At 44.0% G+C, this 27,160-nt stretch overlaps 1 protein-coding gene across 1 annotated transcript in view; it reads left to right on the top strand.

The window, feature by feature from the left end:
• The window catches only part of CFAP251 (cilia and flagella associated protein 251), a 66,936-nt gene extending 42,793 nt beyond the window's left edge, over positions 1 to 24,143 (top strand). Inside the window, exons 19-23 of the mRNA XM_038574962.1 lie at positions 1,877 to 1,967; positions 2,177 to 2,320; positions 21,553 to 21,781; positions 22,695 to 22,796; positions 23,878 to 24,143. Of these exons, the coding sequence (XP_038430890.1) occupies positions 1,877 to 1,967; positions 2,177 to 2,320; positions 21,553 to 21,781; positions 22,695 to 22,796; positions 23,878 to 24,014 (703 nt within the window). The 3' untranslated portion in view covers positions 24,015 to 24,143. The remainder of the gene's footprint in view (positions 1 to 1,876; positions 1,968 to 2,176; positions 2,321 to 21,552; positions 21,782 to 22,694; positions 22,797 to 23,877) is intronic.
• The last annotated feature ends 3,017 nt before the right edge of the window (positions 24,144 to 27,160 follow it).

Here is a 27,160-nt window from a genome sequence, read left to right as displayed (position 1 = left end):
CAGGTAACCACACTGCAGGAAGAGCAGGGACGGTGTACACTCCGTGCCCTTGGCATTCGCTCTCTGCCCGGCTCTGCTATTGGCTTCATTCTCTGTACAAAGGTTCGGTTCTCAGTGTGAACATGACCACTGACAGTCCTCAGATTTCACAAACTGGAGCTCTTACCACAGAGAGAGATCTCTTTCCTCAGCTCTGGTCGGACAACCCCAGAACTGTCCCTTCGGCTCTCTCAGGTTGGTTGACAGTGGCTAGGAAGCAGGAAATGTAGTACAGACCTGACCACCAGAGAGCTGTTCCCAGAGCATCCAGAGCTCTTATGAGTCTTTCCCAGGCACTCCTGGTGGTGACAGGCTCCTCTATATCACTTTTGGCCTTTACCTAGCCTTGTTCCAGAGCTGCATGGCTAAATGTAGCCTCCCACAGAGCCTGCTGGGACTGGGCCTGGGCAAGGCCTGGAGGCCACAGAGAGGGAGTCCTCTGAACTAGACACCTGCCTTATGGCTAATATCAGAGCTGAGAGCTGGGTAAAGCGTGGGCCCTCCTGGAGAGGGGCCTCAAGCCCACCTGAAGAACACACTAGCTTCCCAGACCCTAACAGAGCTGGCTTATGCAAGGCCCTGACAAGAGGGCCAAGACAATTTTGTGGCTGACTCTTTGAAGAGAGGTATAGGTGTATATTGATATGAAGTCCAACAGAAAGGTAACTGCCTAACTGCCTCATCCTGAGCCTTCTCTGGGCCAGGCTCTGTGCTGACCGCTTTCCATGCATTGTCTGATTTCATCCTCACAGCCACCCTGTGAGTCAGGGACTGCTGGTATCCCCACACAATATTCCCATATGTCTAGAAACTAGCTCCCAGGTGTTTAATGATCCTCTTAAGCACTGGAGTAAGTGGTGGGGCTGAGATTTACATCCAGGTCTGTCTGATTCAACAGCACACCTTAACACTCGCCCCAGGGGAGAACAGAGGTCTTCGTGTCAAACCCTTTATATGGCTTCACTCCATTTCCATAACAGCCCTGTGAGGCAAACCTATAATTAATTACTCCCATTCTGCAGATGAGGAAACTGGAACCCAGGGAGGTTGTTCCTTGCCGGTGATCACACTGCTTACAAGTGGCAGAGCCAAGACTCACAAGCATGTCCCTTTGACTCCAGGTTCTGGATACTTAACCACTTCCCCACTGTGGTCTATACTGACATGTGTTTTAATAACCCCACAAAGAAACTAATGGCCAGATTAGCAGAAATCCAGTTAGTGGATTATTACCGATGATTTCGTGTTATTTGTGTTTCTATGGGGCAAAGTCAGTCTCATAAAAAAGTAGGTTTTCTTACCATTTATAGTGCCTATTTTTAGGAAGCCTGACCCCATGTTAGAGAGCAGAGGGTTATTTTTATCTGACTGGCATGGGTCCCTTGTGGCCTCCCGAGTTTTTATGGAAGCAATTAGTGTTGGCAGCGTACCTGCTCTTATCCTGGTTTTTGGCTCCGGTCATATGCAGATCTCACGTTACGAGTGAAGCTGGTCCGCTGGGGAGGCCTGTGATTTCAGCGCACAGGAGCCCTCCTTCCCTCCCCCTGGAGAGCTGTGCTCCCCAAAGACTGCAGACAAATTGTGAATCTCCTGCCCTGTCATCAGTGAGTGTGTATCCCTTCATTAAGGCAGGTGCCCTATACCACCAGATTCCACATGGAAATTGAATTTTTCATTTTCAGCTTCATTTTGGAGATTTTTCTAACTGGTTTATAGAGACCCTAATTGTGTGGGTGCCATAATACCCTACAGAGGTCTGTGGTGCCAGGCAGATGCTGGCTGACCTGCACTTACGGGTGAGCGCCTTCTAACAGTGATGTTTCTATTATTGTTCTAGTGCCCTGGAGGCAGCAGTCTCTCTTGGGGGTGAAGACTTGACCCCATTCTATGGTCTGGTGGCTGGTGGCAGGGAAGGAAAATTCTACAGGGTAATTGTCCTCAGAGTAAACACTTCCTGGTAACATCTATTTAGGTTTGTAAAACAAATGTGCCTGAGGGTGAACCTTCTCACTTTTTTCTAAAGCTCTTTTCTCCACTGAGCTCAAAATGTACTTTCTAGAAAATGTCCTTAGAGTCCTAATGGATATTTTGACTTTAGCCAAAATGTGTGTTGTGTTTCCATTTTATTTCCACGTAGGAGCTGGAAGACTACTTTTACTATTCTCAGCTCCGTAGTCAAGGTATTGATACAATGGAGACCAGAAAGGTGTCGGAACACATTTGCCTGTCAGAGCTTCCTTTTGTCATGAGAGCAATTGGCTTTTACCCATCGGAAGAAAAGGTAAGTAGAAGAAAAACAAGAAGAGCAGTGGGATATGTTATTTATGAAAATGACCTCTGGGAACAATAAGTATAAGCCAAAGTAAAAATTTAACATTATTCTTACATAAAAGGATTGGAAAGAAGGTTCTGGGCATACCAGATGTGCTCCTCAGAAACAGACTTACCACAAAGATATTCCTTAAAGTCTTCTTCCTTAGCACAGCCTGACCACTGGTAAGAGTTTGGGTTTTGAAATTAGACAGACTGGTCCTTGCTTTGCTCAAGGAGGTGATGCTTGCAAAGCACAGAGTGTGGGGCTGGGCACATAGGGAAAGCTCAGTGAGTGAGCTCAGTGAATCGTTATTGAAATGATTATCAATGCTGTTGAGATGCTTGCTGTTCCTCTGGCCTGTGTGAATGGGGCGCTGCTGAAAGGTGCTCATCCTGGGCTGTAGGGCTCAGAAGAAGCCGTACTGTAGTTAGTTCTCATGACCGCACAAAACATAGCAGCTAGAAGGGGCTCCTAGGGACCAGAGCACTGCAGGGAAGATGGTTTTCCTAGGGACCATGGTTTACAATTGCAATCGACCGGGTTTTCCTTCAGACTTGAAATGTTGTTGTTTTTTTTTTTAAGATTTTATTTATTTATTCGTGAGAGACACAGAGAGAGAGGCAAAGGCATAGGCAGAGAGAGAAGCACGCACCCTGCAAGGAGAGCCCAGTGAGGGACTTGATCCCAGGACCCTAGGATCACAACCTGAGCCAAAGGCAAACACTCAACCACTGAGCCACCCAGGTGCCCTCAGACTCAAGATGTTAACACAATTTTATTGTAGAAAGTTTGGAAAAGGTACACAAGTGAGATGAAGAATATAGTTACTTATAATCCTGCTACACAGGCCTAACAGTTTTTAGTATTTTCCTTGATGTATAGATCCACATAAAATTAGGTATACAGGGGATCCCTGGGTGGCGCAGCGGTTTGGCGCCTGCCTTTGGCCCAGGGCGCGATCCTGGAGACCCGGGATCGAGTCCCACGTCAGGCTCCCGGTGCATGGAGCCTGCCTCTCCCTCTGCCTATGTCTCTGCCTCTCTCCCTTTCTCTCTCTGTGACTATCATAAATAAATAAAAAATTTTAAAAATTAGGTATACATATGGGATCCCTGGGTGGCTCAGCGGTTTAGCACCTACCTTCAGCCCAGAGTGTGATCCTGGAGACCTGGGATCGAGTCCCACATCAGGCTCCCTGCATGGAGCCTGCTTCTCTCACTGCCTGTGTCTCTGCCTCTCATTCTCTCTCTCTCTGTGTCTCTCATGAATAAATAAATAAAATCTTTAAAGAATTTTTTGTATACATATTTTATATATATATAAAATTTAAAAAACTAATTAGTACCATGTTGAATATGTTTTTATTCTGTATTTCCATTTGATGTTACACCAGAAGCATTTTAATTTATTAATAATTATCTGAAAACACGATTTTTTAAAAGATTATTTATTAAATTTATTAATTTATTTATTTGACATAGAGAGCACAAGCAGGGGGAGCATCAAGCAGAGGGAGAGGAAGAAAAAGGCTCCCCACTGAGCAGGGAGCCCAACGTGGGCTCAGTCCCAGGACCCCAGGATCATGACCTAAGCCAAAGGCAGATACTTAACCAACTGAACCACTCAGGTGCTCCAGATTTATTTATTTACTTATTTGAGAGAGAGAGAGAGAGCAGAGCATAAGACAGAGAGCATGAGTGGGAGGGAGGAGTACAGGGAGAAGTAAACTCTGCACTGAGTAGGGCACCCGATATGGGGCTCCATCCCAGGACCCCAGGATCATGACTGAGCCAAAGGCAGATCCTAAACCAACTGAGCCACCCAGATGCCCCTGAAAACATGATTTTTAAAGGACATATCTTAATTTTATAACTTTCTCTGATTTAGAAAATAGAACTATAAAGAAAAACTAGAAATTACTTAGAGATAATCATTGTTAACATTTTGGTGGACTTCCTTCTATTGTTTTATATATGGATATAGATACGTCGATATTTTAAAATAAGGAATTGGCATTACATGGCATATATGTGTATACATCCATGTATATCAACAGTTTACAAAGTATATGTATGCATATGCATGCATAAGTGTATGGATTTGTGCATGTATATATGTATATATATGTATATATTTATATCAGCATTCTCAGTAACTATTATTTTGTGAGCACGGTGGTAATAACACAATATACTTTTTTCCCCTGGCTTTATTGAGATATAATTGACATATAACTTTATGTAGTTTAAGGGATACAGTGTAGTGATTTTATATATGTATTATTACAAAATGATTACCACAATAAAGTTAGTTGACATATCCATCCCCTCACATAGTTGCAATTTTTTTGTGTGGTGAGAACTTTTATTTATTTATTTATTCTTTTTTCAAATTTTTATTTACATTGTAATTGGTTAATATATATATATATATAAATATATTATGTAATATTATATATTATTATATATTCTACTACTAAAACCAATATTTTATATATATTGGTTTTAGTAGTAGAATTCAGTGATTCATCACTTACATACAACATCCAGTGCTCATTACATCAGGTGTTCTCCTTAATGCCCATTCTCCATCTAGTCCAACCCATACCCACCTCCCTCCATCAACCCACAGTTTGTTCTTTTTTTTTAATTATTTTTATTTTTTTATTTTTTCAGTTTGTTCTTTATTGTTAAGAGTCTTATGGTTTGTTTCCCTCTTCCTCTCTCTCTTTTTATCCTTCCCATATGTTCATCTGTTTTGTTTCTTAAATCCCACATATAAGTGAGATCATATGGTATTTGTCTTTCTCTGACTCGCTTATTTCACTTAGCATAATAGCCTGTAGCTCCATCCATGTCATTGCAAATGGCAAGATTTCATTCTTTCTGATGGCCGAGTGGTATTCCATTGTGCATATACACCACATCTTCTTTATCCATTCCTCTATTGATGGACATTTGGCTCTTCATTAGAACTTTTAAAATCTGCTTTCTAGATGAATTTATAAAGAAGCTGTGGTATATGTATACAATGGAATATTACTCAGCCATTAGAAACGACAAATACCCACCATTTGCTTCAACGTGGATGGAACTGGAGGGTATTATGCTGAGTGAAGTAAGTCAGTCGGAGAAGGACAAACATTATACGGTCTCATTCATTTGGGGAATATAAAAAATAGTGAACGAGAATAAAGGGGAAAGGAGAGAAAATGAGTGGGAAATATCAGTGAGGGTGACACAACATGAGAGACACCTAACTCTGGGAAATGAACAAGGGGTAGGAGAAAGGGAGGTGGGTGGGGGAATGGGGTGATTGGGTGACAGGCACTGATGGGGGGCACTTGACGGGATGAGCACTGGGTGTTATGCTATATGTTGGCAAATTGAACTCCAATAACAAAATATACAAAATAAATAAATAAAAATAAAAACCCCGTCTCAGTAATAAATAAATAAATAAAATAAATAAAATCTGCCTTCTAGCAACTTTCAAATATATAATGCAGTATTGTTAACTATAGTTACCACCATGCTGGATATTACATTCCCCAGGACTTTTTCTTTTTTTTTTTCCCCAGGACTTTTTCATCTTATAACTGGAAGTTTGTACCCTGGCAAACACTATCTGTTTTCTGTTCCTATGAATTTGGTTTTTTTTTTTTTTTTTTTTTTTTGAATTTGGGGTTTTTAAAGATTCCACATACATGATACATGTATGACTCTGTCTGATTTAACTTCATTCAGCATAATGCCCTCAAGTTCTCATCCATGTTGTCGCAAGTGGCAGGATTTCTTTTTTTTATGGCTGAATAATATTCTATTATATATACATAAATCACATTTTATGTATTTACTCCCATCAACAGTGCATAAGAGTCCCCTTTTCTCCACATCCTTGTCAGCATGTACCTTTTGTCTTTGATGAGAGCCATTCTAACAGGCGTGAGGTGACAGTTCATTATGCCTTGACTTGCATTTCTCTGATGAGTAATGTTGAGCACCTTTTCACATTTGAATATCTTTTTTGGAAAGATGCTTATTCAGGCCTTTGGCCCATTTTTAAATTGGGTTTTGTTTGTTTGTTTTTGGTATTGGGTTGTATGAGTTCCCTATATATTTTAGATAGTAATAGTAACCCCTTATCAAATATATGGTTTGCAAATATTTTCTCTCATTCCATAGGTCACCTGGTCATGTTGCTAATTCCCTTTTGCTGTGCAGAAGCTTTTTGGCTTGATGTAGGCAACATGATTTTTACAGGCTGTGTACTTAGTTGAACCAGTCTCCAGCTGACAGACACATAGGTTGTCTGAAGTGTTTGGCTGTCAGAGACATGGCTGTGATGAGCATCTCCTGTGTATAGTTTTTGCATGCTCCTCTGATTATTTTCCAGTCTCCAAGTCCTAGAAATAGAATTACTGGGTCAGAGAAGGGGAACTTCAAGGCTGCCAAGCAGCTTTCCAAAAACGTAGCATTACGCAGCCTGCCAGCTAAGACGTGGTGCCCTGGGTGCATTTTAGGGATGTGAGCTGTGGTCCCAGTTATTCCTCCAGGCCCACCTAGAACCACCTGTTTTTGTGTACTCCTGGTATGACTGGAAGGTGACTTTTATTCTCCAAATAGCATCTGGAAAAATGAGCTCTGAGAGCCCATAGACCCATGCAGAGACTTGAATGTGCCCCTTCATCACAGTGGGTATTCTGAGCTCCTCAAAAGGTCTTTTGACCAAGGTACATTTTGTAAAAGTACATGCCCAGAAATGGAACCGACAATGGAGAAAGTTTGTGCAACTCACATAAAAGTGTTCCTGAGAGCTGTTTCCAAAGCATGTTCCTTAGAACTGCCAGCATCCAAGCTGGCTCCCAAACTGGCAAATCACAAGCACCTGGAGCACTTACTAAATGGACAGATTCCTGGGCCCATCCTGGGTTGAGCCAATCAGAATCTCCAAGTATGGGGCCTAGGTATCCACATTTTCCCCTTGCCCTGGCCTGTAAACTCCTGCCTTGGGACACTGGCTCCATGGGTGTTTATCAGGGCCACTCATGCTCAAGGAAGGAGCACTAGACAAAGCGAAATAGGATTATTAGTCAAGACTCCCCTTTGGTTACAGGTTACAGAAACCTATTGCAAACTAGTTATATGTTCACAGTCTCGAGGGTAAAGGTAATGCTCAGTGTGACCTAATCAGGGCCCTCACACTGCTGCCAGGAAGCATCTCTGCCTCTCCCCAGGCCTCACTTTTCTCCCTGTCGCCTTCCTTCTCAGTGGGTCCCTGGATCCAGGTTCAGTGGGCACAATTTCAGAGTCCCGGTCACTACCCCTGTCCTCGGTTGGCCAGGCCTGGATGCTCCCAGGCTCCCCCAGCTGGGATCAGAGTCAGCCACCTCGACCATGAGGGCTTGGGGGCAGCACAAGTGGGATCCACATGGAATTCTGCATTGGAAAATGATCCTGAGGCCTTAGGTTACTGGACATTGGGAGTCTGGAGGCGAGGTGGATACATGCAGGACAACATTCCCCAGATAGACTGATTGTGAAACCTCTTTCTCCTTTCACTTTGGAAATACTGCCTTCAACATCTCACCTGAGTTTTGCTTCCACTGCATTTGTCGTCTTTATTTTATTTGGTTCATCCTCTCCATTTTTTTTTTTTTTTTTTTTAGTCACACATTGATCTGAGGTTAATCCCCACCTTCTTGGGGTGACAGGCTGGCCGAAGGCCTAGTACTCCCAGGCTGAGGAGGGGGAAGGCTGTGTTGGTAGGAAGTGCAGGGACCAGACCTGGCTGGCCAAGCTGTTCCCAAGTTGTTTTAACTAGAGCCTGCATTCCTGTGACCCCTATCTGTGAGATGAGGCTGGAGGCTGGGGGTCCAAGGCATGCCCCACCCATGGAATAGGTGCTTACCAGCTTCTCTTCTCACCTGACTATTTTCTGTCAAAACAGAAAGAGCTGTTCTGTTTTAAGAGCTTGATGGGACGACCCCCCTCTTTTACTTATTTTTCATTTTTTATTTTGGAAAATTCCAAACATGGGCAAAAGCAGAGAAAATAATGTAATAAACTGTTGTATACTCAGGTCAGGGGGCTCTGGGCTGGACCTGGCCTGGAACGACTGGCCAGCCATGCGATTTGGTTGCGTTCCTGGGCCTCTTCAAGTCTCTGTTTCCTCTTCTGTGAAACGGGAGTAGTAGTAGCACTCACCTCCTGGAGGGATGAAGATTAAATGACCATCTATTTAGTACATGATGTGGCACATGTTAAATGTTTGGAAAATGTCATCCAGTATCATTGTCTTTATCATCATGTCCTCATCTGTGGACATGTAATTGTAAAAGGCCTTCAGGCGAACGTTCCTCTGACTGTGTAGTTCTTTGTTCACAATTTCCTTTCTAAAACCAGTTCATTCTTTCCTTGACTCACTGGTAAAGGCACTTTGCATAAATGACTGAAAGTCATCAAACTGATGGCAGTCTTCTCATTCACGGTTTGTTTTTTGTTTGTTTTTTTGTTTTTAAAGATTTTATTTATTCATGAGAGACGCACAGAGAGAGGCAAAGACATAGGCAGAGGGAGAAACACACTGCCTGCAGGGAACCCAATGTAGGACTCCATCCCAGGACCCCATGCCCTGAGCCAAAGACAGATGCTCATCCACTGAGCCACCTAGGTGCCCAGGGTTTCTTTTTTTTTTTTTTTTAAAGAGGTTTCGTCCCTTTCCCTTTCCCTTTCCTTTCCTTTTCTCTTTTTCTTTTCTCTATACCCAATGCAGGGCTTGAACTCACAACCCAGAGATCAGAGTCATATGCTTTACCCACAGCCAGCCAGGAGCCCCACCCTCAGGATTCTTGATTTTCAGCCCTGAGCTGATATAAACGTGTCCTCCTCTGTAGTCCTGCTTGGCTGGCAGAGGAATTCAGGGTTTTTACCCTCTGTGACCATCACTATCTGCCGTATGAAGGGCACAGAGTGATCAGTCTTTTCCCGCCTCCTTTGCAAGCATGTGCAAGCACTGGAGGCATCCCCAGTTACCCAGTCATTAGCAAAACAGTAAAACCTCACAACCTCTCTAGGTTGATGAGTAAAATGTACCCAGAAAAAAAAAAAAGTTAGTCTGCGGCAAATGTTATAAAGTGACCCTGAGCATTAGTTACAAACAATAAGAAATTAAAATGGTGATTGGAAGGTTTTCACTGCCCGACTTGTACATCTATCCTCACTGTTAAAAAGGAGAGTTTCAGTGCTCTGCTTGAAGGTCTCCATAAATCTCTTGGCCTCCAGAGTTGTTTTTGTTGTTTTTTAAAAAAGATTTTATTTATTTATTCACGAGAAACACACACAGAGAGGCAGAAACATAGGCAGAGGGAGAAGCAGGTTCCTCACAGGAGCCCAATGCAGGACTCCATACCCAATTCCCCTGGGCCTGGGACCACACCCTGAGCCAAAGGCAAATGCTCAACTCAATTGCTGAGCCACCCAGGTGTCCCCACCAACAAGGTTTGTTTTGTTTTGTTTTGTTTTTTTTCAACAGGGTTTTTAATCCACCTAAAAAAATACACACCAGGGCAGCCCAGGTGGCTCAGTGGTTTAGTGCCACCTTCAGCCCAGGGCCTGATCCTGGAGACCCGGGATTGAGTCCCTCGTCAGGCTCCTTGCATGGAGCCTTCTTCTACCTCTGCCTGTGTCTCTGCCTCTCTCTCTCTCTCTCTCTCTCTCTCTGTCTCTCATGAATAAATAAATAAAATCTTAAAAAAAAAATACACACCATCTTTGGAGATGTTTTTCTGAAGGCCCCTGATCCAGATGTGGCCACATCAGTGTGCAAACTGTGCGAGTTGATGAGTCAGTTTCTATCTGAAGCTGCGCAGGAAAAACTTTTTTGGTCTCTTGTGTTCACATAAGATTTATAGGGATTTCAATAAAAATGTTTTCAGGGCTTTGAAATTTCTAAATCCAGGCTTTGTCGTGGTTAATGAAACATTTCCTATTAAGATGCAGCTGTTCCCCAGCCCCCAAGAAATTGCATGTAGAAGTACTCAGAGCTAATAGAGTACTTCAGTACTTGGTTACAAAAAGACTCAGTTATGGAGATTCAAACCACTGCCTCCCTCAGGCTCCCACCCAGGAGAGCATTATTATTTATACATTATTTATATTTTTCTTATGTCATTTTAACTGCCTAGGGGATTTGAATCTAGTCAGTGTGGTAAATTGAAGCCAAATTATACAAAAATATAACCCTCCCTGAAGAATTCCTAACCACTCCCATCCTTTGCAGAGCTCTGTACTTAGGCATAACACAGCCAAAGTGTGGTCAGGGAGGGCTACTTTTACAAATCTTCATTTTTTTAAATGAAAGATTTGCATGGTCGGGGCGCCTGGGTGGCTCAGTCGGTTAAGCATCTGCATTCAGCTCAGGTCATGATCCCAGGGTTCTGGAATGGAGCCCCACATCAGGTTCCCTGAGCAGGGAGCTTGCTTCTCCCTCTCCATCCTGCTTGTGCTCTCTCACTCTCTCTCTCAAATAAATAAAATCTTAAAAATAAAAAGATTTGCACAGTTTATAATGTTATATAGAAAGAACCAAAACTTAGATGTCACAATTTTCTACAGCTGGGTTCACATAGCACAAAAGTTTCATCTTCTATCTTCATAATTTCCTTTTCCTCTAGGACTTTAGTATATCACGTGTTCCCTGGTTACTTGTGCCTATGTTTCTATTTAGCTTGCAGAGCATTCGTTGTTTAATCCTGAAAGGCTTTTGCAGTGAATTAATAGTAGTATAACTGCTTAGTTCTATAAATGTAAGCAGAGAGGTACATGCCTGGCAAATGCTCACATAATGGACACTCAGCAAATGTTGGTCAGATGAGTGAATGAATGAATGAATGATGGCCTTTGGTCATATCTGGTGCAAAGACAACAAGAAAAATAGAATCTCTGACATTATTATTTGATCTCAAAGTAATTAATAGTACCCCTAAAGTATTTGGTATATTCAGAAACTTTAGTGTTGTTTAAGTGTATTTAGAGAAGAATAAACAATGACTTAACTTTTTACTTATTTTTTTAAGATTTTATTTATTTATTTATATGATAGCATACATAAGCAGGGGGAGCGGCAGGCAGAGGGAGAGGGAGAAGCAGGTCCCCTGCTGAGCAGAGAGCAGGACACAGAGCTTGATACCAGGACAGGGCTCCACCCCAAGACCCTGGGATCATGACCTGAGCTGAAGGCAGATGCTTAACCGACTGAGCCACCCAGGTGCCCTATCACTTAACTTTTTTAATGTGCACATCTGTGGACCCATCAAATCTACTTTAGGAGTGTATCCTACAGAAAAACTCACACAAGTGTACAATGATGTGCATATGGAAGAGACTGTTACTGCAGCATGTTTTCCTGTTAGTGAAAAATTAAAACAACCCAGGATGCCTGGGTGGCTCAGTGATTGTCTGCCTTCAGCCTAGGGCATGATTCTGGGGTCCCGGGATCGAGTCTCACGTCGGGCTCCCTGCATGGAGACTGCTTCTTTTTTTGCCTATGTGTCTGTCTCTCTCTATGTGTGTCTCTCATGAATAAATAAGTAAATAAAATCTTTAAAAAAATTAAAACAACCCTAATGTCTGTTGATAAAAGATGGGATAAATAAAATAAGACACACTTACACTTAGTATTCATTAAAAAGTGAAATTGATCAACATTTCTTGACTCAAAAGGCTTGTTTAACACGGTTTGTTATTAAAGGGAAAAGGGCAAGTTGCAAAACAATATGTAAAGCACAAGCTCATTTCATTAATAATAGATATATTCATACATGCCTAGCAAAACTCTTGAAAGACCATTCCCCAAACGATTAACATTGATTCCTGAGGGTTGGGATTTGGGAGAACCTTTACCTCCTGCTTTCTACATATAACTCAGTGTCAGCAGGGGCCTCTGGTAGCAGCTGGAACCTGGCTCTGGTCCATGCCTGTCAGAGTTTTGGGGCTCCCCTGGGTGTTTCTGTGTGTGTGCACGCATGCGCAGACTTTGTCTACCCCATGTCATTCCGAACCTGACACTCATCTTGTTCCTCAGTTTCCATGAAAACACAAAGCCCACTTACGCCAGAACTTTCTTAAAAAGTTGGGAATTATCAGAAGACACATACCTGCATTCCACAGCAATTTACCTAAAACTGCTTTTAGCTCTTTTTCCCAGTCCTGATGGTCACCCCAGCAGGGGCTTCCTTACTGGCCTTCATCTCACACAGAACTCAGTGCTCTGCTCCCCCTCTTTCCTGGTGGAGTTCCCCAGGAACTCCACCAACTCCACATGTTAGCCATGGCCGTTTGGCTCTTAGCTTCTGTTTCCAAACTTGCAATATAACCCCATCTCGAGGATCTATAAATGAAAAACTTCCTATTTAGCGGCTTCCTTAGATGACAGCTGTGATTATATGGTGTGTGTGGGGGGAGCTCATATATACATTTCTTCAGTATTCTAATTTTTCTTAGCTACAAGCATGTGGCTTGTGTTGCTTTTGTATCTAGAACAAAACCCAGAAAGATAAACAAACAAATCCTTCCAAAGCCGTTTGTGCTAATCTTGTGGCTAAACCATGGTCCCAGCTGGGATGGAGGGACCGTGGCCAAGCAGCACAGCCTTCCCCATACAAGGAGGAGAAATCTGAGCCAGTGGTCATGGGCACAGTTTCTGCCCTGATAAAGACCCCATGGGAACTTGGAGATTTGCACATTGAAAAGAAGCCCTCAGTATGTTGGATTGCTCTGAAACAGGAATATCAGGAGTTATTTCTGTGGCCTACTGTTCTAGGGAGACCTTCCCAGTCACCTGGGAGCCCCTATACCAGTGAACAGTATGTCTCCCTGCAGAGAGATCAGGGCAAGACAAAACAATTTCTGTTCACACTTTAATGCATTTAGAGAAAGAAATCCGAAAATGCCACACAGCTGCTAAAAAAGAATGCAGGAGACAATAATACCATAATAACACCACCACCACCAGCAACAACTGGGCTCTTCTCTATGGGGCTCTCGTGGCATGCCTAGTTTTATGCTAACCCAACTGATGTGTAATCCTCACGCCAGGGAGATGTTTTTATGGTCTTCATTTTCCAGATAGGGAAGTGAGGCTTAGGGACATGTCACAGCCCCTGAGGACAGAGCCCAGACCCTGTGTTCTGTTTCTACATGTGCGCTTTAGTGCAAATAAGGAAGAAACCCTAAAAGTCGGGACATCAAATGCTAGTTGTTGCTGAGGGGTGGGGAATTACAGGGCATTTTACTTCTCTTTATATCTCTTCTCTTTACATATCTTCGCTTGAATTTTTTATAACAAGGATGTACAAATCTTTATTGGTTTTATGACTATAATGGGATAGATCATAGTGATGGTAGAAAATATATTTAAAAAAAAAACGCTAGTGTTATTTGCTTTGTTACTTGCCTGTGCCTCAACTTCACCTCATATTATTTTTCTTCTTTTTTGACAACTTTATTGAGATACATCACATACCATACAATTCATGCATTTAAAATTGCTTTTAGGGGATCCCTGGGTGGCTCAGCGGTTTGGTGCCTGCCGTTGGTCCAGGGAGTGATCCTGGAGTCCTGGGATCGAGTCCCATGTCAGGCTCCCAGCATGGAGCCTGCTTCTCCCTCCTCCTGTGTCACTGCTTCTCTCTCTCTCTCTCTCTCTCTCTCTCTCTCTATCATAAATAAATAAACAAACAAATCTTAAAAAAAAATAAAATGGCTTTTAGTTTGTTCACAGAGCTGTGCAGTCACCACCACTGTCTAATCCCAGAGCATGTTTATTGCCCTAAAAAGAAACCTCACACCCATTAGCACACTTAATACAGTGGCCTGTTAGTAGTCACTCTCCCCTGCTCCCAGCAGTCACCACTCTCCTTACTGTCCCTATGGATTTGCCTGTTCTGGACATTTCATATTAATGGAATCATGCAGTATGTGGTCTTTTGTGACTAGCTTCTCTCTCGGAGCATTATCTTTTCAAGGCTCATCCAGGTTGTAGCAGGTGTCAGTACTTCCTTCCTCTTTATAACTGAAGAATGTTCTGTTCATTCATATGGATATGCTACATTTTATTTTTTCATTTACCAAATGATGGACATTTGGGTTGTTTCCACATCTTGGCTATTATGAACAATACCACTGTGAATATTTGTATACAAGTTTTTGTGTAGAGCTATATTTTAATTTCTCTTGCCTACATACCTAGGAGTAGAATTGCTGTACCAAGAGCTCCATGTTTGAGGAACTGCCAGATTGGTTTCTATTTGCTATTTCTTGCTTTTTTTTTTTTTAAGATTTTATTTATTCATGAGTGACACATAGAGAGAGGCAGAGACATAGGCAGAGGGAGAAGCAGGCTCCCTGCAGAGAGCCTGATGTGGGACTCAATCCCAAGACCCTGGAATCATAACCTGAACCAAAGGCAGAGATGCTCAACCACTGAGCCACCCAGGTGCCCCACTATTTCTTGCCTTGAATCAGTAACTCATGTTTCTGGGTGCAGCTACAAGGAAGCAGGACTTTGAAGAGCTGTGAGCACTTAACTGACAAAGCCCCAGCCATGAGTTTGGGACAGGCTGGAGGACTTGTCATTAAGATACTAAAGCCATTTCCTGGAGTGAGTGCCTGGAAGTGTTTGACACCTGGGCTCTGATGAGGGCCTGGGTGAAGGTCATCATAAAGGCCCCCAGAATGGATGGTGTCCTCGTGTCTGGATCACCTCACCCCAGACAATAAGAGAGTAAGCACAGAGGCTGAGTACCAAGGGCTGGCCTGACCCTGGGACTGCGTCCAGTGGGTGTGGTGTGTCCCATTCTGGGAGAAAGGCAGCCATCATCCAAATATAGTTCCTGGAGGAAGCCGGTGGGGCGGGGGGGGTGGGGGGGGTGGGCAGGAGTTGTGAGTCATGGAGCGGTGCATAAATAGCGGAGCTGTCTCCAGATGTGACTGTGCAGTGAGACAGCCTGGCCCTGAAATCTGCTCCTCAGCACCTTCCTTCCCTGCCCAGGGCAGTACAGAAGCGCTGGAAGGGGTTCCACGAGAAGGCACGAGGTGAAGACATGCATTGTGACAAGACTAGCTCCTCATTTGCTGAGGATGTTCTAGAAAGCATCCTGCATGGGGCAGGCAGGCATAAGTAGGAGGGAGGGTCCTCCAGAAAAGAAACTGACCCACACTGGGAGCTTGCTTATACACTGAGGAAGGCCTCAGTTCAAATGTATCATGCTCTCCCTCTGCCTCACAGGGAGATTGCAAAGCATAATTATAAAACATGATTCTAAGGCCATCAGTGGCTTTCTGCTGCTGACACCAGGCTTACACATCTAAAGGCCTATGGAAGTGAATGGCAGAGGCAGAAGTAAAGGAATCCTGGGCAAGGGGACCCCAATTCACCAGGAACAGGCCATCCTTCTGTCACAGGGCCTGCATAGCAGTGCCCACAGAGGCTCAGGGGCCGCAGGACTAGGTGTGTAGAAATTATAAACCAAGCAACAAACTGTTAATACCTCACCTTGATGGTTCTACCTTTAATTTGGGCTCCTTCAAACTCTGGGACTCCTTGAGATTCGTGCTTAGTTGGGCAGCATGAGGAGAGCCAGGCCAGTGACTATCCCTTGTTTCCCCACCCTGGCTCCCTCCTTGGCCATCTTTCAGGCCCATGGGTGGGGGGTGCATGCCACTTGTGAGGTCACTCTCAGAGGATGACATCAGGAGGAGCCCTTGAAGTCCTAGAAGTGGGGTTGGGTTATTTAGGGGAGGGAGCCCAGGGATTCAGGGTTCCCAGAGCATGGTCTATGATAGAGGGTGTGGAATCTAGGTAGGCACCTCCCATGACCCCAAGACTCCTTTGAGGAGGGGGTAGCCAAACGGGCCCCTCTTGCCTGGATGCCATGCTGTCTCTGCCAGAGAATACATCTCTCTAATGGGGATGGTTTCTTTTCCGTTCTATCTTATGCTTACCATTATCAGACTCCTCTGACTTTTCAAGAAAATTATCATGCTTACCATTATCAGACTCCTCTGACTTACCATTATCAGACTCCTCTGACTTTTCAAGAAAAGTCTGAAATCTAGATTTCTATATGAAATCTCCTAAGTTTTGAAGTACCATATGAACCAAACAAAGCATATCAGCAGATTTAGCCCTTGGACTAACAGTGTGCATCCTCTGAGCTGCCGATAGCACCAAGGTCCTCAATGCCTCAGCAGAATCCCAACCCACCAGCTCTCTCTTAGGAATTCTCAACAGAAGCAGAAGGTGTGGCAGGCAGAATAATGCCCCCAAAGGTGTCTATGTCTTAATTCCTGCACCCTGTAAATACATTACCTTACATAGCAAGAGGATTTCCACAAGTATGATTAAATCAAGGATCTTGAGATGGGGAGATTACCTGGATTATCTGGTGGACCCAGTGTAATCACAAGGATCTTTCTAAGATGGAGACAAGAGGGTCAGAGTCAGAGCAGCAGGTGTGATAAGGGAAGGAGGAGTCAGGATATGTGATGAGGCTGCTGGCTTTGGAGGTAGAAGGGCCAAGAGCCAAGGAACAATGGCATCTCTAGAAGCCAGAAGGGAAACACAGGCAGATTCTCCATTGGAACTTCCAGCAGGATCACAGACCCACCCACCCCTGGATTTTAGCCCTTTAGACCCATTTCAGACTTCTGATCTTGAGAACTGTGAGATTATCTTGTGTGCTTTAAGCCCCTCCAATTGTAGTCAGTTGTTACAATAGTGACAGGAACATGTGGAAGGGGCTTGGAAAAGTTTCTCTGGCAGCACCCCACCCCCATCCCGCCATCTCCTCACTTGTTTCCCCTTATCTTAGACTGGCTGGATTCTTGCTGGCTGTCCTCTGGGTCTACCTCTTCTATGAGGTCTTCCCAGGCCCACCTAGCTGAGGGTTTTCCAGCTCTTCATATGGAGCGCCTGCATTTGGCACTTAATCTTTTAGAGCCAAGGAATCCAAACAGATTAAGTCACTCTAGGGTGCTTTAGAAAGTACTGATGCTAGGCTCTCCCTCCTGAGCAGTTGAATCTAGGGGTGGAGCCTGGGCCAGGTAGTTATGAAAGCCCCCCAGGGGTTCTTCCTGGGCAGCCAGGGCTGAGAACCAAACCTCAGCGACAGAACCTTCCTTTTGGTTCACTCTTTCGTTGTACGTTTTCTCTTGCGCATCTCTTCACAGGACCCAGACCAGTGCTTGGCACCTAGCAGGTGTTTAATAAATATTTGCTGACTGTAAAGTCCTAGAGTACAGGGCTGTTCTAGTAATAATTAAGTGACTTGTCTTTCATTCACCTAGCACTAAACCACATGCTCAGTAGCTTCTAGTAAATTGAACTAAACTAAGGCAGTAAGTGGTTATTCTAAATAAGCCTTTTGTATATTTGAAGAAGAATTCTCCCATGACCCCACTCATGCCTGCATTGTTTGCTTTGTCTTGTTTTGTTTTCATTCTTACTTCTCTGGGCCCCTACAACACGTCAGGCTCTGAATGAAGCTGCTCAGAAAACAGACCTGAGAGCAATCGCTACAGCTTCATGGAGGAGACAGGTGTATGCCCAGAGAGAACAGAAACCACAGGGGCCAACCATCACCCCCCTCTACTGAAAATCACAAGCCCGGTGCCAATTCTTTTTGGCACGAGTATCACCTCTGCAGAAGCTCTATGGTCTAAGAGCAGTTGTTCTCAAAGATGTGGCCCCCAAAACAGCAGCATTGACATCACCTGGAGACTCCTTAAGAAAGGAAGATTCTCCGCCCCATCCCAGACTCACTGAATCAGAAACTCTGGGGGTGGGAGCAGCAGTCTGTTTTAATAAGCCCTCCTGGTCATTTTGACCCCTGACAAAGCTTGAGAACCCCTGCCTTGAAGTCATGCTTCTCAACCTTGGCCATACATTCAAATCCCCTGAGAAGTCACATTTTAAAAATGTGACTGTTTATATGCCACCCCAGACGAATTAAATTGGGATCTCTGGGAATGGGGCTCAATCTTTAAAGCTCCTCTAGTGAATCAAATGAAGCACAGCCTTCGCGGAGGAAGGGTCAGCATGAGAATGCCAATAGAAAGGCCTGGTTGAAGCCAAGCAGAGTGCTCCGGGCAGGGCAGCGGGGCCTCCACTTCCCCTCAGTCAGCTTCACACTGGGGCATAGGGAAGGCTCACAGCGTTCCATTCTGTCTCCAGGGCTCCTCTTCCAAGCGTGAACTTTGTTTAGACGTGTAGCAGAATCTGCCTTTTCAACTAACGCTTACAAAGGAGACTCATGGGGGCAGCCTGGGTGGCTCAGCGGTTTACCACTGCCTTTAGCCCAGGGCGTGATCCTGGAGACCCGGGATTGAGTCCCACATCGCCGGGCTCCCTGCATGGAGCCTGCTTCTCCCTCTGCCTGTGTCTCTGCCTCTTTCTCTCTGTGTGTCTTTCTTGGATAAATAAAATCTTAAAACAAAAAAAAAAAAAAAAAAAAAAAAAGGGAGGCTTAGGAAAAATGTCAATGATGCCAAAACTACCAACACTATGCTTTCCGAGCAGTGATTCTTGATCAGTCACATGGGAGAAAGAGTAAGAGGTGAATTACCTATTTAGTGGTTTGTGCTAAGAGTGTTCACTGAGATCTTTGGAACACTCTGAGTATGAGTAACTCCCACTTTTGAGTTCCTTTTTGTTACCTTTGGGTTAGTCTTCTATTTCTGAGTTGAGTTAAATCACATATTATATTTATAACATATATATCATGTATATTATTTATGTGATTATAAAGTATGACATACATGTACTTCATAATTTATAGAACTATAAATTATAACTTATAATTATATGTATTGTAATTACCAAGGGCATAGAAATATAACAATCACAAGAATAGTTACTGCCGACTGAGAGTTTACTGTGTATTAGGCATTAATGTTTAGCACCTTAAATACATTGTCACAGTAAACTTTAAAACTCCATTACCCCTTTTCCAGATGAGGAAACTGAGAAGGCCACAGAAAGTGGGAGAGCCAAAATGGATTTGAACGTAGGTCTATCATCAAAGATCATACTTTTAGCCCTAGTCTCTACTGCCTTATAGTAAATAGTAGCACAGGTTTATAATACTACTTAAATTAATACAGTACAAAATGTAAATAATATGATACTGGATAGTGTTTTATTCATACATAAAATTATACATAATTTAACTTGCAATTGTATGTAACATAAACTCAATAAATGCTCTATGTGAAAATATTACACTTAAACATACTTATATAGTATCAATTAAAGTTCATTTGTGGGCAGCCTGGGTGGCTCAGCAACTTAGTGCTGCCTTCAGCACGGGGCGTGATCCTGGAGACCCAGGATCGAGTCCCATGTCGGGCACCATGCATGGAGCCTGCTTCTCCCTCTGCCTGTGTCTCTACCTCTCTCTCTCTCTCTCTCTCTCTCTGTGTGTCTCTCATGAATAAATAAATAAAATCCTAAAAAAAAAAGTTCATTCATATCTATAACCAATGATGTTATGTCTAAAGGCCATCCCTGGAATGTTACATTGAAAATATATGACTTCTTTGAAAATACTAGATGATAACAGTGTAAAAAAAAAAAACAAACCAACCACTATACAAAATTATATACATATATGATAAGAATTTTGTAGAACATATACATATATATTTTATACACATGGGGGAGAGATGGAAAGAAAGTGCCTTGAATCTTTCACAGAAATTATGATTGGTTCCTCTTTGCGGAAGTTTTGAAATTACTTTCAGTCTCTTTACTTGTTATAGGTCTATTCAGATTTTCTATTTCTTCTTGAGTCAGTTTTGGTCATTTGTTTCTAGGAATGTGTTCATTTTATCTAAGTTATCTTGTTGATATGCTGTTGTTTATACTTTATTTGGTACCAAAAAAAGATGGTTTTATTAAAGCATGGGGACAGGATCCATGGGCAGAAAGAGCTGGCTTCCTTTTTATTTCTGAAAAGTTCGTACTGGTGTCACCTCTTTCAGTCCCAATTTTAGTAATTTGAGTCTTATCTTTTTTTTTTTTCTTGGTTATTCTAGCTAAAGGTTTACCAATTTGATGATCTTTTTAATGAATGATGGCTTCTTAGGTGTTCATTTTTAAATTATACTCCATAAGTTACATGTGATCTTTTGTACATATAAAATATTGCACGATGAAAATGGAAAAGAGAAAAAAGAATCATGTCTTAAGAAATTTACTACAGCCTTTGGTCCTGTTTTGAGTTTCACATGGAATTATTTTCTTGTTCTTATAAACTAATTTCCAAATTTGTGAAGATTCTACCCTCTAAATGAAATTAACATTTCTTCACAAAGCAGTGAGGCAGTCGATACACTATAAGATTGGGTAGGTAAGAGGCTATAATAATGTAGCAGTGCTAGTATTGAAAAACTGGCTGCTATGTTAGAGCTGTTGTAACAAAGCATCATAAACTGGGTGGCTTAGAACAACAGAAATTTATAACCTCACAGGATAAATCCAGTTGTCAGCAGGGCCATGCTTTCTGTGAATCCTATTGAGGAGATTCCTTCCTTCTTCCTCACCTCTTCTAGCTTCTGGTGGTTACCAGCAGTCCTGGGCTTGAACTGCATCACTCCACTCTGCTTCTGTCATCACATGTCCCTTCCCTGTGTGTCTCTCTCCTCTTCTTAGAAGGACACTGTTCACAATGGATTAAAGGCCCATCCCATTCTAGTATGATCTCATCTTAACTAATTACATCTGCCATGGCCCTATTTCTAATTAAGGTCACATTCTGAGGTCCTGGGGGTTAGGATGTCAACATCTCTTTCTTGGGGGGATATAAACAACCCTTAGCAGACATGTTTTTAGCTAATTGTAAATGTTTATCTGTTACTGCCCAATTTTTAGTAGTATATCAAAGTGTCTTTTCTATTTTTAAAAAATTTTATTTGTTTTAGAGAGAGAGAGAATAGGGGAGAGACAGAGAGGGAAGGAGAGAGACAAGCAGACTCCATGCTGAGCACGGAGCCCAATGCAGGGCTCAATCCCACAACCCTGAGATCATGACCTAAGCTGAAACCAAGAATCGGATGCTCAAACAACTAAGATTGAGCCAGCCGGGTGTCCCTAAAGTGTCTTTTCTGCTCACCAAGATTTTTTTTTAATCTCTTCCCTAGATTGAAGATATGTTTAATGAAATCAGATTTAGTGAGTATGTGGATACTGGGAAGCTAATTGACAAAATCAATTTACCGGATTTCTTCAAAGTTTACCTTAATCACAGACCACCTTTTGGTAACACCATGAGCGGCATCCAGCATAGCTTTGACATTCTTGGTTTTACCAATTCGAAAGGAAAGAAGGTCATACGAAGAGAAGATTTCCTGAAACTGCTTCTAACGAAAGGTAAATCCATAAGTAGGGAGTATCTTGTCACATCATTGGGCTGTTCCCACTGGAGAGAGCTGTTTTGGGGGGAGGCAGACCCCCTAGTATCCTTAAGCGATGGAGAGGCTTCAACCATGAGGGATGCCACCTACTGATCTGCCAAGCTGGCAAAGATGGCATGCTGGGAAGGGTGTTGTCCTGGGTCCTCTGAGATTGAGTGTCCTCACTTGTAAAAGGGGAGTGGAAGGGCTAATCACCAGTCTCACAGGGCTCTTATGATGCTGGGATGCAATGGTGAAGTAAAACCACACCGATGTAAAATTTTCCATTTTAACCTACTGTTTTCCTCATTATATTATGTGAGGAAGTCAAGTAGGCTTTATCCCTGGGTGACGGTTTCCTCTTTGTCAAACTGGTGGTTCTAGTGTGGGGAAAGGTGAGATGAAGCCAAATGTAGTCTTTATCAGAAAGATGCCTTATTTCTCTGCACAAGCCCCTGACAGACTTCCCCCTTCTTTTTCTTTTCCTTTTTTTTTTTAAGATTTTATTTATTTATTCATGAGAGACACACACACACACACAGAGAGAGAGAGAGAGAGAGAGGCAGACACAGGCAGAGGGAGAAGCAGGCTCCATTCAGGGAACCCGATGTGGGACTCGATCCCAGAGCTCCAGGATCATGCCCTGAGCCAAGGCAGAGGCTCAGCCACTGAGCCACCCAGGGATCCCGAGACTTCTTGGAGCACCATTCTTAACACCCTATGAGGAAGGATATGTGAGCGTATCATGGGACCCCATAGATTGTTTTTGTGTCTCAAGAAAAGGAAATTGTGGAATAATTCTCTTTAAGACTTCGGAATGATGATACTAAGCTCTGACTTTATGTGCAGTCCCAAGAGCTGAATGGGACACTTTCCTTTATGATACTCAGGTGAGCACATGACAGAAGAGGAGATGCGTGACTGCTTTGCTACCCTGTTTGGACTGAATCCTGAGGGGTGGAAGTCCGAGCCTGCAGCCTCCTCTGTCAAAGGTACTGTGGCTGGGCCTGCAGCTGGGCTCACTAATTTGTTGTAGACTTAAGTGCATTTATTTCTCCTGACTGGTGCAGGCCGCTCTCCTTAATACCATGCACACAACAAAGCAAGTCCGCTGGGGACCCAACATGAATAAGTTATGAAAGGACCAGCGAGCGGTGGTCATGTCTGAAAGATGAAAGCATTTGTTACCATGTACCATCCATCCTTTGTGCCTCCTGGTCTCGTTTTTCTCTTTATTCCCCTGACCCAGTCTTCATCTTTTCGGCTTGGGTGCATGTGTACTGGCCACCTGGAGAAGAGACAGCTTGGAAGGTGTTTCAGGAGAGGCATTGTCCAGAGACTGGAATAAGGACAGGGCAGTGAATAAGCACAAGTCCAGCTTTGAGCTACCAGTGCTTGAAAGTTCTTAATGCTTGTCTTCCTCTCCTTTCCTGCCTGATGATTACCCACCTCCTTCTTTAGTCCTCTGGAGGGAGGAACATGGACCTGAAGTTAAGGTTGTGAATTTAAGTTCTGGAGAAACCAGTCTAGACAGCTGTCCTGGTCCTGCAACGGGGTGTCTCCACAGCCAAGCCCTGGATGGTGCTTGATGCCCCGTGGTGGACAGAGCCCACCATGCTTACCGAGACTGGGGTCAGGAGCAAAGATCCCCTTGCCAGGCTTCTTTCTCCCGCTGCTTTCATTGTTCATCCCCTGTCTCACATTCAACAGCGTTCCTGAACTCAGATGGTTCTGGACTCCAGTATCCAGTTTCCAGCCTTCAATCTCCCCTACCCCAATCCTTGTGGACTCAGGGACTTAGCATGTTACTCTCCCAGTTGTTACACATAAATCAACCATACCACGTGGTTTAGGCTTTCCAGTGACATTCACTGAGATTTGGTAACAGTGCTCCAAACTGTAAAGAAGGGATTTTAGCCAACTTTCACCCAGGGGTTTTGAAGGGCCCAGAGCCAAACTATAGCACAAAGCACCTCTCACTTTTGTTTAGTATTGGTTCCTTGTATTTTTGGAAAATGCTGCTGAGTTAGAAACCTAATCATTATGGAAGCATTTGTTTTCTTATTTGGCTAGGTTCAGAAATCTGCTTTGAAGAAGAACTTCCAGACGAAATCACTGCAGAAATATTCACAACTGACATTCTTGGCCTAACCATTTCACAAGATTTCAGACAAGATCCTACGGTCAGTGAAGTTGTAAAGAATGTTTGAAGCACAAAGGACTTTGTGTGTGGGTTTTTTTTTCCCCCAAGAAGCACTGCTTTCCCTGCATTTCCCTGCCCCCACTCTAATCTTTGGAACATTTAGACATTAAAAGCAAATTTCTGTTAAGCAATGGAATTCACAAAGTTGGACATTCCGCTGTTTCTGAAATAGAAAAGTGGGTGGAGGCAAGAAACACACTAGCAGCTGGATGTAAATGATGGCTAGATACCCTTGCCTGTCTTCCTGCTTAATCTAAGGCAGCACTGTCAGAGTGGGTTTGAAAAGGACCCAGAGGTAGCCTGGTCCTGGGGGTAGAGAGGGACTCCACCTGCAACAGGCCTTCCTAGGGACACACATGGCTCAAGTGCCACATGTGGCCTGATGTGGATCACCTCTGCCTGCTGTTTGACTGAGGTGGTGGTGCTCTGTGCTCTGGGGCTCCTTAGAATCCATGCTCATGGCTTCTCAGCAGCAAAATACCTAAGCAGTTGCATGGCCGTTATGAAGAGCATCACTGGCCATGCTTAACCCTGGTGGCAACTGCCAGAGAAAATGCAAAGAAGCACCCTGGGGGCCCTGTGTGTGCTGCACCTGGACCATAAACCACCTGGCCAGCCCCACAGAGGGCAAAAACCACCAGCTAGAGTCTGTGAGCCTCCCCCAACTTCCCCCTCCGCAAACCAGCCAAGGTGATTCAGGACCTCACATTCTGCTGGGCCTCAGAACATGTAGGAGGCAAGAACAGGGCCCAGTTCCCCAGCTCAGGGGATAATTTAAGGAACATAACTAAGTTTTCAGTGGTGTTTTGACCTTGAGAATAGAGTGCCATCATTGTGTAAACAGGTGAAAGTTATGTTTAGATTTTAGAGATATGTTATCACCAATGAGTCCTCATTCAGACAAATGTGCCAAATGCTCTTCTCTACACATGCTCAGTCCATCACCCCTCCACCCAAACCAGGTCCTTCTCCAGAGGCCCTGGCATGTGAGATGACATTTCTGTTCCTCTGAGGGCCCTTCCTCCTCAGGAGCAGAGTCCATGTGAGAGAAGTCAATGACAGTAGTGTCATCCCTCATGCACAGAGCCCTCCCTGCTGCATGCTCTCCACTTGGAGACTTGGCTTCTGTGAGTCTTTGGAACACTCTGGAGCACAGAACAGAACTACCCCAAACCAGCCTGTGTCACTGTGACCTTGGGATTGATGACGTGGGCCAGGGTACTACAGGCACCTGCTCATCAGACAGCATCACCAGGGCTTTGCAATCTGGTTTACATTTTGTTCTTTAAAAAAAAACAAAAACAAAAACAAAACAACCAAAAAACCCCCAAGCTTTATGAATCAATTTTGCAACTGCTAAGGGCTTAGGAAATATATTACAAAGCTGGTTAAAAAGTTCCTGGGGACATTTTAGGGAACAGGAAACTCTCAGATGACTTGTTCTCTTCAAAAAATTACTCAGAATTGAATGCAGCCTGGACACCAACCAAGGGCTTCCTTCATTAAATTGGGTACAGTTTGATTTTGTTCTCGTTGACTGCATGTATTGGAAGAATGGTCTTAAGCAGAACTGGTCAGTGACCAGTTGGGCCACAGTGGCTGGACCAGTGAGCTGGAACCACAGTCACACCACAGCTGAGGTGCTCCTGCTGTGCCGAACCGGCCTCCCTGGCTGCAAGTCCCCTCTGGGAGGAGAGGCTCCGGCTCTGACATTTATCCAGGAAGGCCAGAACGGCAGGGGACACAGGATTCGTGTCAATAAAGTTCCCAACCACTCCCAGCCCAGCTTGGCGGTGGGCCTCCTTCTCATCTTCAGGGCCCCTTTCTGCAGGTGCTTTTGTTTGGTTGTCTTTCAACTTGTTTGACCAACATGGAGAGGACCTGTGCACTGTTCAGCCCCAGGAGGGCCTCTTATCCCTGGCTGGCCCCACCTGCTGGCCACATGGACCTTGGAGATGTAGGACACCAGCACTCCCACCCAGGGAAGGAAGTGGAGGGCAGCCTTCCTGCCAGGTGAGCAGGGCACCTGGACTCTCCAATAGTGTGGCAGAGCAGTGACACCACAGAGGGAGCAAGGAAAGACCAAAGAAGTATAATTGTTGGGCTTGTATATCAAGACTTAGGGACAAAGCACTGAACATTGTGATGTTCCTTTGGAAAAAGAATACTGTTTCAGATGGGGCCTCCCACTACCCATCAATCAAACCATCCTGGTTTGATGCTTCTAGAGTTCAGGGACCACCAGGAGCCTCTCCACCGCCCCCCTACCCCCTCTGCTCCAGACCCCAAGGCTTCTCCTGAGCATGGTGAGTCTCTTGTTTGCACAGCATCTGCTCTGGAAGCCCATGGGCTTGACTGGGCTTATTTTCTGTTCCTGCTGTTTTGTGGCTCCCTGTGTACACGTGAGTGTGGCTCATCTCTGAAACCTGTTTCCTCCTGGAAGAACCCCTGGGTGGTTGAGAGGATTGAAGGCGAGGGTACAAGGAAAATGTTACCAGGTGGAGGCAGAGCTCAAAATAGGACAGCAGTTATTCTTATGGGACAAACCACACTGTGAGACCTGGGGAGGTTGTTGGTGAGCACTACCCTCCAACTATTCCCGTTTCAGCATCCTTAGCACTTGGTCAAATAGGAGTCTCTGCTGGCTTTGACAATAGCATCTGTGAACCGGCTGGAGAGATGAACCTGGAGCTCTTTACTAGCTGGCTTTGCCTTCAAATAGAGGCAAACACCAGGTCCTGCCAGACTTTCTACATCAGGGTCAGCAGACTTTCTCTATAAAAGGCCAGAGAATAAACATCAAGGCTCTTCAGGGCAAATGGACTGCGTCACAACTCCTTGACTTGGCCGTTGGAGTACAAGGCAACTACAGACAATCTAGAAATGAATGGTTATGGCTGTGTTCCAATCAAGTTTACTTGTAGACTCTGAAATTGGAGTTTATGGTAATTTCCACATATCACAAAATCACCTTCTTTTGATTTTTTTCCAGTCATTTAAAAATGTGAAAACCATTCTTTTTTTAAAATTTATTTATTTATGATAGTCACACACAGAGAGAGAGAGAGAGAGAGAGAGAGAGAGAGAGAGGCAGAGACATAGGCAGAGGGAGAAGCAGGCTCCATGCACCGGGATGCCTGATGTGGGACTGCT

Source organism: Canis lupus, chromosome 26 (assembly GCF_011100685.1).
Source record: "Canis lupus familiaris isolate Mischka breed German Shepherd chromosome 26, alternate assembly UU_Cfam_GSD_1.0, whole genome shotgun sequence".
NCBI classification, from domain to species: Eukaryota; Metazoa; Chordata; class Mammalia; order Carnivora; family Canidae; genus Canis; species Canis lupus.
Note: the sequence above shows the minus strand (reverse complement) of the source record. Positions and strands in the feature narration are given on the sequence as shown.